The sequence below is a fragment of the Diceros bicornis genome, chromosome 8, assembly GCF_020826845.1.
Source record: "Diceros bicornis minor isolate mBicDic1 chromosome 8, mDicBic1.mat.cur, whole genome shotgun sequence".
Taxonomy (NCBI): domain Eukaryota; kingdom Metazoa; phylum Chordata; class Mammalia; order Perissodactyla; family Rhinocerotidae; genus Diceros; species Diceros bicornis.
The window spans coordinates 60,210,334-60,221,591 of NC_080747.1; the positions used below are offsets into that span (position 1 = coordinate 60,210,334).

The 11,258-nt window shown below is 38.8% G+C and overlaps 1 protein-coding gene across 1 annotated transcript; it reads left to right on the forward strand.

Moving 5' to 3' along the window:
- The first annotated feature begins 1,522 nt into the window (after window positions 1–1,522).
- AREG (amphiregulin) lies at window positions 1,523–10,998 on the forward strand. Its single transcript, XM_058546443.1, has 6 exons — window positions 1,523–1,690; window positions 2,819–3,049; window positions 5,714–5,915; window positions 6,636–6,791; window positions 8,902–9,013; window positions 10,781–10,998. The coding sequence occupies exons 1-5, from the start codon at window positions 1,630–1,632 to the stop codon at window positions 8,993–8,995; spliced, it is 744 nt and encodes a 247-aa protein (XP_058402426.1). The 5' UTR covers window positions 1,523–1,629; the 3' UTR covers window positions 8,996–9,013; window positions 10,781–10,998.
- The last annotated feature ends 260 nt before the right edge of the window (window positions 10,999–11,258 follow it).

Below are 11,258 nucleotides of genomic sequence, written 5' to 3' on the forward strand. Positions count from 1 at the left end.
CCCCCTGCAGTAAAATAAACAAAACAAGTGGATTACACAAAATGTGCTCTCAACAAATGTCAAATAGGAGAGAAGGCATGATTCATGACTGCTTATTTCATCGTCCTAAATGTACGGTATTATTTAGCCTACTCACTACGATATGGCAATAAAAAGTAAGTAGCTTTAGAAAAGTTTCCCAGAATTAGGACAAATGCACTATGACCCACATTCCTAAAAAGTCTGTTTCACTAGAACAATCAGAGAAGAGATATGTATCCTCAGGACAAGAAAACACTTAGAACAATGCTTTTTTCTCTTAAGGCAAGAAAAATCCAGTTCTAGAGTCGTCTCTGCATCAAAGTTAAGTCAAATTAAGCAGCTGCCTCCTTCCCTCTTCATTTTATCTACTTGTCATGATTAAATACCCTACTAGGTTCTAAATAGGCCATCGAAGCTCGTCCTTTTATCTCGGGATTTGAGAGGCACAAGCTTGGGCACCGCCCTTCATCCAAATGCCAATATGCTACCAGTCAAGACTACTCCTTTAGGAGGCTAAGTATTGTTCTCTCCACAAACTCTCTTTTTAAAGATTAGTTTAGTCTAAATTCCTTTATGAGAGAGGAGAGAGACTTCAGAGTCAGATTAATTTAAATCCATCTGGCTTCTACCATGACCAGCTGTGTAAAGTCCTCCTTGCTTTGTAAAGCTGCCATTTGTCCTCCCTGTAAAATAGAGAAAATGATGCTTACCCGGAAAGGTTTTTGAGTGAGATGGTGTAGGTAATATTTTTAGTGTACAGTTTGCCAGTAATAAGTGGTCAACAAACATAAATTTTGATGAGATCCCTGGGCCACATAAAGAAATGGGGAGGGAGGTGGTTTGAAATTCTGGCCACTTCACAGCAGTGGGTGCGAAAGAGCCCTTGGGTGAGATATCTCCCATCACAAACAAAGCAGCTCCTCATTAGGAGGCGCTCTCTCTAGTCATTTAATGAACTTCATTTACCTTTGTTAAACACGTCTGGCTGTCATTGTTAGGTCACTCTTGGTCCTAAAGTACTTTTACATCTCAATATGGAACTTTTCTATTTAATCCCTGTTATAATATTAAGATCAACCAAAGCGTATACCAAGCTTTTTCAGATAGTTTGAAAAACTGAGACTTGCACCTGTCAGATAGATGGGAGCTCCCCAACTCCACCCCCGCCCTCGATTATGGATCGGGTCTTTCTCCGGCTCGCAGCGAGGGGTTTGACTTTCATCTCCTCCCAGCGGCTCTGTAGGCTCGCGGGGGTGGGGCGGCCGCCGTCCGTGTGTGGTTTTGGGGTAGTAACCTCTTCTAGGGCGGCCGCCCGCCTCCACCCTCCGCGGCGGCCGTGACGTCGCGGGCGATGCCTCGTCCCCTCCCGGCCTATAAAGCGGCAGGTGCGCGCCGCGCCTCCGGAATGTTCGCACACCTTGTGCCTGCGCCCGGGTCGGAACCGAGAGATCGGAGGCGAGCTCCAGGGGCTGCAGCCCGCGCCCGGCCTGGCCTGCGGGCAGAGCCGCACACCCCGCCTCGTCCCCTCTCTCCCACCCCCTCCTCCTCCAGCCCGCAGCTCCGGCCGAGTTGCCCCAGAGACCGCGACGCCGCCGCGCCGAGGGACCAATGAGAGCCCCGCTGCTGCCGCCGGCGCCGGTGGTGCTGTGGCTCTTGATCCTCCGCTCAGGTGAGGACATCCCCGCTCTGAGCTGCGCGGCGCTTCTCCCACGGCGGGCAGAAGCTGGCGCCTCTTGAATGTTGCTGCTGCTTCTCCTAAAACACCATACACAAAAAACAAAAAAACGCCTTTTGGCGCCCCTAACTCTGTCCCGCGGGGGACGGGGGGTGATCAGGGTATCTCCCTGTTACTCACTGGGAGAAAGAGAAAAACGGGTAGGTGTCTCAGACGTTCCAGTCCAGGAGGAGGGTGCCGGGAGAATCCCTGTACTTGTACTTTAATCCAGCTGGAGGAGAGTTGAGAGATCCTGTGATCCAAACCCTTCGTTTTACAGAAAAAGAAACCGAGATTCAGAGGGGCAAAGTGATTCCCGCAGATCTTAGAGCAGAGGAATTGAGTCCTGGACCCAGCAGTGCTGCCTCCTGCCTAAATTCTCCATCTCCTCTGTCTAGTGATCTTGTCTTTGCCTTCCTGGAGGGCCTCACAGTGTCCCAGGGAGAAGTTAGAAGCACCGATCTGAGGCTGCTTTAGTGAGACCTCAAAGATAAAACAGGGGCTTGAAACTCTGGGCCCCAGATCTTACCTAGTCCCTGGCTTCTTCTGTATGTCAGAACAATGATAGCGAAACAGTGGCAATAAGAATCAGTCTTATCAACTACCATTTACATTACGTTTTACATTTTATATATGTAATCTTTTTAAAACGTGAGCACGTGTTAAGAAAATCTGATACTTATATCTAGAACCTGTCTACTAAAATGGGACAGGTAGCATTCTAGAAAACACAAATGCATTTGATATGTGAAGTGATGGGAATATTTAGACATTACCTGTTAAATAATTATATTAATTTGCCTATTTGGCAGTTTTTTTTTTTGTTTGTTTGATGTGGAAATTAATGTAGACTATCTGTGGAAAAGAAACCTTGATGAAAGAAGCTCTGTAATTGGAACAGCTGAGTTTGCTCCTTGGCAAAGTGTGGAGTTGCTTTCGTAAGTGACTCAATCACAAACAATAGCACATGTGCAATAGCTGCTTTGATATCAGAAGGTAAATATTTCTCCTGAACTCAGCTGGCTGATGAGAAAGGCTCTCTGCTTTACCTTTTCTGTTTTTCTCTTCTTTTTTCTCCCACAGCCCATTTTGCTGCTGGATTGGACGTCAATGACACTTACTCTGGGAAAGGGGAACCATCTTCCGGGGACCGCAGTGCTGATGGATTTGAGGTGACCCCAGGAAGCAAGATTTCCCCTGTGAGTGAAACGCCTTCTGGTAGCGAACTGTCCCTGGGGATCGACTATGACTATGCAGAAGAGTATGATAACGAACCACACATATCTGGCTACATCGTAGATGAGTCAGTCAGAGGTGAGTAGAGGATAAGGTGAAAATGTAGCCTGTGAGATGTGTGTGGATGAGCGAACTGCTTCAAAAGAAAAGCCATTCCTTGCATCTTCTAGTGGCTGTCTTGTGTGTGCGTCTGCTGCATACCCCCTGGGTAAGCTACGAACGGAGACGGAAAGGCATATGTGGGCACATCCTATGTCTGGAGCTCTAACAAGTGTTTTAGGTCTGTTAAGTCTAATCTTCACAACAACTTTACAAAGTGGGAATTATCCTTTTACAGATGTGATAATTGAAGCTCAAAATGATTAAGTGTTTTGTGCGAAGTTCCACATCCAGCAAGCAGCTGAGCCATAATGAGAACCCTAATCTGTTTGGCTCCAGATACTGTGCTCTTTCCCACTGTGCCACATGACATAAACTCCATCCTGAGAGAGCGGTGTAGACAGCAGTCAGTGCTACCTACATCTTATCTTAGCTTTTGTATCTACTCCTCACCACCACTCTTCCCTAAGTAATTGCATTTTAACACAAATAAGGGAACAGAAAAAAGTAATGGGAAAGGAGCAATTGGACTTTTAGCCTTTAAGTACTGGGTGTTGAGAGACTGCTGATTCTAGTGATTATAATAATAGTATAACCTTCTGGAAATATTAAAGGACAAATATGCATGGATTTTATATTGCTAAAATTATGATTTAATCCCGAATCCCATTTGTCAGTTAAATAATAGTGACCCATAATTTTCTTCTCTTTTACTGTTATCTGATCTTTAAAAAAGAGCATTTGCTTAAAATGAGGGTACCAAAGTAAGAGGTAAGTATTGTTCATTACCCTCATATTACTTTGGAGTTTGAGGGCAGACGAGGTCATCAGTAAATCAGATCCACATATCCTAGGAGCATCCACTATGGAGGCAGAGCATAAGGCCCTTTCTCTCCTGACCTTCATTTCCTTGACTCCTCTCCCTCTGGCTGGCTCCCAGAACTGGTGAAGGGAGCGCAGGTGATACCATAGGGACAGTGACTGGGTTAAATGGCATGTGGGAAAAGCTTTACTGGACACTTCACTTTTTACTCCCTTGCTTCAGAACTTGTGCTTTAAGTAAGGTGGGCAAGGGGTCCATTTATAATTTTTATTTTTAGAGGGATGAGATTAGACCATCAAGATTCTAGAAACTGTTCTCTTAAAGATATTTCAAGTTGTTAACGTCTGAAAAGGCCAAATAAATTGTTAATAGTGAAAATGGCTAGTGCTTACAACTGCAATGCAGTGTGAAATAGAGTTGGCTGAACTCCTTTGAAAGGCTGTAAAACCCATGGGGTTAATATCTATTGTAGCACTTCAGCATAGTGACTATTCATCCCTGTCTAAAATTTGTAATAGATCTGATAAAGTGCAGTAATAGCCATTTAAAATGTTTCTATTAGAGGACTTATTCTAACTTGTGGTACTTTTTTATCATCAGAGGAAAGTTTCAGTATAAAAATTGCATAACCACCTATTAAACATTGCTCCTAATTTGACTATTGTTAATGTTGTTGTAATAACCTGCTAAAATATTCATAATATTCATTTGTCATTTCTTAATCACAGGGTTCTATCTTTGATACCTTTCCTTATGTTTCTAATGTTTTCTGTTTAATGGGTGCTACAGGGCCATTATGGTTAGTGGTATTATGACATTATGGTATTTTTCTCTTTTCACTGGGCTCTGTTTGCTAAATACTTGCTCAGATAAACCAGTTCATGGATTAGTATAACAAAATGCACAGCTCTAACGTGGAAACTCCTCCTTCCTGTGTTCAGCACTTGGGTAGGCTATACCCTGCATAATTGTAACACTGAACAAATGTTTCTGTGGATCTGAAGAGTTAAGGTGAATCTCTAAAGCATCAAGCATCAAATATTTCTGGATTTCTATTTTTTCAAATAAATTGACTACAGAAACGAGCCCCCTGGAAGGTATCGATTAATTATAATCTGTTGTAATCTGGGAGCTGGAGAACATTGATCAACTCTAATGTATAATTCTCAGTTTTTTCCACCCTCAAGCAGTACACACTAATTCCCAATTAAGAGAGAGAGCACAAGACCAATATGAATAAATAAAATCAACAAATATACCCAAGTCCCACTTTAATCAATGGCATTGACCTTTTCCAGAGAAAACCTAGTACAGTGGGGGAATAACAAACATTACCATCCCAGCACTGCAATTTTCTAGCTGCGTGTCATAGGGCAAGTTACTTGTCTGCACTCAACTTCAGTTTCCTCAGCTACATCATCTCGATAACAATACATTCAACTGTGATTTGGGTTTAATTAAATTAATGCTTATTACTAAGAACTTGGTTTGTATTAGTAATTCAAGAAATGTTTAAAATATTTCATGGATTTTCTTAGACAGCTAACTCCTTTCATCAATAATAATAATACTGATACAAATAAGTTCAAAATATATTTCTAAGCTAATAAAATAACAAAAAGGTTCAGATTTTTAAGTGCTACGAAATACAGATATTCTCTTTGCCCAATTATTGTGTGTGAATTGTGTTAAATATTGAGATGAATACAGCCGTTGTCCCCATGAGCTCTCATTGCTACGAATTCTTTCTCTCATGTCTCCAAAATGATATTCAAGATGAAGAGACTGTTGTCAATGTCTTGTTTTTTTGTTTTTTTTAGTTGAACAGGTAGTTAAGCCCAAGAAAAACAAAACAGAGAGTGAAAAGACTTCAGATAGACCCAAAAGAAAGAAAAAGGGAGGCAAAAATGGAAAAAATAGAAGAAACAAAAAGAAGAAAAATCTGTGTGATGCAGAATTCCAAAATTTCTGCATTCATGGAGAATGCAAATATATAGAGCCCTTGAAAGCAGCAACATGCATGTAAGTTTTCCTAAATTAAATAGAATGCTATATTTCTAACACCATGTCTGAAACTCCTGGCTGCAGAAAACCATTTATTTTTCCAATGTATAAACCAAGGGTCAGCAAACTTTTTCTTAAAGGACCAGATAGTAGTAAATATTTTAGGCTTCCTGGGTCAACATTGTGTATGTACTTATATAACCAGTGAAAATGTAACCATTTAAAAATGTAAAATGTTTTTGGCTTGTACACTGTAAAAAAGCCCTGGCAAATGGCCAGATTTGACCCATGGGCTGTAGTTTGCTGACCCCTGGTATAAACCATCGTTGTACAACATGTACTTTACAAAACCTATTTTTTAAAAAGAACCTAAAGATATTTTTCACATAATGTTGTTTTATCCTCCTCCCCACCAAAAAGCCAATAGCACATTGAATGATGGTGGAATGTATAGCTGCCTAACAAGTCATTGAACTCACCAGTTGGTCATAATAGGAACACAAAAAATGAAAAGGTGTGTCTTCTTGGAATATCACACCCAAACTAATGTCACCTTGTGCTTATACTAATAGATCTTTGGCTCGAATGCATTCTGTCTCATGATTTTGAAATACAAATATATGGCATGACTTTTTTTTTTAATATTAGAATTAAATGACTATTTGTGACCTAAAAAGTAAATCTAAAACATATGGAATGCTTTCAGTTATTATATTTTTGAATGTGGGTTGTTTACAGATGTCATCAGGATTACTTTGGTGAACGGTGTGGGGAAAAGTCCATGAAGACTCATAGCCTGATTGACAGTGATTTATCAAAAATTGCTTTAGCAGCCATAGCTGCCTTTGTCTCTGCTGTGAGCTTCACAGCAATTGCTGTTGTTATTACAATCCTGTAAGTATGTATAACTTAAAAATTCCTAGTAAAATAATGCCAGGTCATTTTTTTTCTGTGTTTCTATCACAATGTACTATCCTATTTTAGATGAATTATTGTATTGGTGGCACGTGATCTTTGGTCATATCTTTACACTTTATTGACAAAGATCACAGAATATGGTCAAAATTTGTATTACTTTGACCACTATTGAAACTTAATATGTAAAGCCCTTTTACAGAAAATCTAGAAATTTTTTGAACTTAAAAATTGATGTCAAGCAAAAAGAGGAAGATTGGCAACAGGTGTTAGCTCAGGGCCAATCTTCCTCACCAAAACAAAAAAAACTGATGGTTGTTTCATGTCATGTTTCTACTCATGGCGGCTTCCAAATCTCAGAGCGTTGGTATCTGTTATGAATATCTTCAGCTCAAGCAAGACTTCCAGAAGCTAATTAAGGCCTGGTTCATCATAGGTTGTCAGAGATACTGCTTTGGTACTAAAAATCACAAAGATCTTCAAACTAGGAGCCAAGAAAAGATGTGTCTTTTGCTCCTATTAGAAAGTAAAATTCTGAGTTAGGAATTTCATACCATGGTACCAATTTCCTTAGAGCTTATGCCTATTTTGTTCCTGTCATATGCAATATGGGAACCCAATTGTTAAAGAAAAAAAAAGTTTCCTCCATATGGCATGGCGTAGGAAGGAGGGACAATTCTATTACTGTTCCACTCCTGCAATATCTACCCTGTGCTCACAATAACAGATCACATACCTCACTTCATGACCAATGAATGTTAGGACTAGACTGTTCCAGGTTGTAGGCACTGGTAGGTATGTCAAAATGGCATTGTCTGTCAAACAGAAGTCAGTGAATTAAAGAAGTTGGGGGAGGGCGTGAATGGCTCTATAATGACTCAAGTGCTACTAGCGCTTGGGAAAAGCAATAGACTCATTATTCTAATTTTAGGTCTTGGTCAATTACTTTAACAACTGGATGGTGTACATGATCTGCCACTCCTGCCATTCAAGAAACAAGGGGTTATCTTCTACCATTGTTTACTGTTATTTTAAATGCAGATCACATAATGAAAAAATGACACATAAAAAACTGTTTTATGATGCACATAAAGTTTGATGTGTGGTTTAAATTTGTTTTGCACACCCTAGAAATTATTTTGATCTGTTAGTACCTCAAGTGAGATTTGCAAATGTGTTTAGGAACAATACCCTCAGACAAACCATTATTATTTGACATAGAAGGATAGAGGAAAGAATTGCCAGTTAGGGAAGATGTTTTGAAATAATTATTTAAACTTGTAATTATTCAAGTTGAAATATTTAATAATCCTTTGGAAAAGTGAGGAAAAACTTTGTCATGTTGGTACTCTTAAAATAGAGCAGTGACTTTTCTTCTTTTCTCCCATATGCTCCTTGTATTTGAAATACATAACAAGCACTATCCTAAGCCACAATTGCTGTTTTTTCATAATTGGATTTTTTCCCAACCATCACAACAAAAGTTTTTATGATTTTAATAATGAAGTTTGTAGATGGATTAAAGACCTACTAAAAGTAGAATTGCTTCTACAACACAAAGACATTTTTAAACCATTGAGGTTTTTTTAATAGAAAGTAGCAACAAATAAAACTAGAAGGAAGTATTTATCATATTTAGAAATGAATACAACCCAACTTGTTTTGAAGCCTCTTTAAAAAAATTCTAATCATTAAATTAGTTTGTGCAAGCATAAAGTCCTTCTGTGGTAAAATTATGCTACGTACCTCTTCCTCTACTTGTGCATGGCAGCTGTGCTAAGTTTTGAAACAAAACAGAACAACACACATATGGATGTGTTCTGTGCTTTCTGAAAGTTTGCATCTCAAGGCACGTTAATTTAAATCTCAGTACTCTGGAAATATGTTTAAATAAGGTCACCATAAACATCCCCCTAAAAAGAACATCGGTAATATCTTACAGCTGGGTTTGAGTTTGCGTTTGGTGTAGAGTACAATGTGTAATGACTTATAAGAGTTAACGAAAAGGAATTCCCTTACTGATGAAAATTCCAGTCGATATGTGGATGAATAGAGCTTTGATGACAGCGGAGTGTCTTGTTGTCTAAAGGCTTCGCAAACGATACTTCAGGGACTGCGAGGGAGAAGCTGAAGAGCGAAAGAAACTCCGACAAGAAAGTGGAAATGCACGTGCCGTAGCATGACTGGAGGCCACATTACAGGTCTGAGTTTTAAAAGATATCTTTAGATCATATCTATCATTTTGAAAAATATAACATCTGTTATCTCAAGAAAAATGAGGAAAGTAAGTGTTCTTCGTTATGGATGCACTATGAACATTGGCTACATGAAAGTGTTATTCTTTGAGCACGAGATGGAGTTCAGTATTGAGAAAGGACTATGTCCTTAGTATTATAAGAGATATAAAGAGGAGAGAGACACAGATCCTCTTCTCAAAGAACTTGGTGTTTAGTAGATAGAAAATAGTATAAGGAACTAGAATACTAGGGGAAGTAAAATACGTGTTGTAAGAAAGGAACCAAGAGAATATGAGGTGTTTTCCAGTGAAGGATAGAAAGAATCCAGTGGGATGCATTTAGGGAGCAGGAAGGGATGTGTATATAGGGTAGCATTGGAAGTGAGCCTCAAAGGAATGATGAGACTGGGACAAGCAATTATGAAGGGAAAGGAAGATTAATACTGGGAGATGGACTAGATCATTTAAGAAACTTGTCAAAAATGGCCTAGTTCCGATGGGTGTCGGGGGAGATAAGGTTGAAATGATAGGTTGAGCTTACATGGTGGAGAGCCAAAGTCAGGGTGGCCGAACTACAAATGTGAGGAAGTGGAAACAGCAGGTTAAATATCCTCTTAAAGAAAGGAAGTGGGAAGGGAGAAGGGGTACAAATTTGAGAGATAGCTTGGTTAGAGTATATACTGTAGTTTTTATTTTTAATTATTTTGTAAAGAGGGAGAGCTGAACATGTTCTAAGGAGGAGGTAAGAAAGATACGGAGAGGGATATTTCATTGATAACTAAGGTGAACAGCTAATGAAGCAAACTTCCAGAGGAAGAGAGGAGCAGAGATATCAAGGACACACTTAAATTCAATCAGAAGAAGGAATTCCACTCCCTCAGACATTCAGGAAAGATGTCACATCCTTAAGTCGTTGATTTTCTACCTTCAATGGGTTTAAGAATTACTTGAGGTGCTTGTTAAATATGCATATTCCTAAGCCAAGTCCTAACTCCACTGAATCAATATTTCCATTTTTAATTGACACTCTAGATGCTTGGAGAACCACTACATTTAGCATTGGTTAAGCGCAGGTCTTATGTTCTGAGCCTATGACAGAATTAGCCCAAAACTCTTGAAATGAATAATGATCTATGCCAATGCTATGCTTAGTACTTATTGCATCAAAATTTATCACTGTATTGACTTAATGTGCTGAAGCTAAGACCACCAACATGAATAAGGGTGGATTTTTGATTGTTTAGCACAACTGAGATTTTTCAAAGTAGGTCCCAGAGTGATTTTAGAAAAAGGAATATGCTGTGCTGGCACATAGTGGTTGCCTATTAACTGGTAGCTACTATTATTATGCCCTTGGTACTAATTATCTTAAATTAACTGTATATCATAAATACACCAAGCCACTTAATCTTTGTTTTAACTATGTCCACTGCATAGATTTGGTTAGGAAAACTATTTCTCATGACTGTTGTTGCTTTTTGATAAAGCAGAAATCGATGGACAGGTTTGAGATGAGCATTCTTCTACTTGAGTAGGCTATAACCAAAGCAGGTGTGAAAGGGGGATTCAAGTCAAAGTGATAGTTTGTCTCTGAAAAACTCTTAGCATTTTTCATAAGACATCTTAGAAAAAAGATGATAGAAATTTTGATTCCTGATTATTCTTTGACATTTTCTTAAAGCTATATTGGAGTTGAGGTTATCTCTTAAGACTTTATTTTATTTTCTAACAGGGTATCAGATCGGAGTCGCTGTCAGGTCGCAACCATGAGTGATGAGTTGGTGTCTCTTTTCAGTGGATCACAAGAAAACAGAACCTTTTTGTTCTGATGGTTTTAAACTTTCAATTGTCAGTTTTTATGATCTCTTATTTCTGTACATAAAGATGCATGCAGATAAAAAGTATTTTTTCAAGTTGTAAATAATTTATTTAATATTTAATGGAAGTGTATTTATTTTACAGCTCATTAAACTTTTTTTAATCAAAAAGATTGAGAGTTTGAATATTAGTTTTGAGACTACAAGACTCTACAGTATTTTTCTCCTAACATTTAGATGATCATTTAAAAAGGAGTTCCTTCTCTTTTTCACTGTTCTTATGTTGATTTTTGAAACTTATTCCTTTTCTGAGAAAGCACACTTAATTGGCAAATTATAAACTAGAGTTACTTAGTACTCCCACAGTACTACTATCCCAATCCGGCCTTTCTT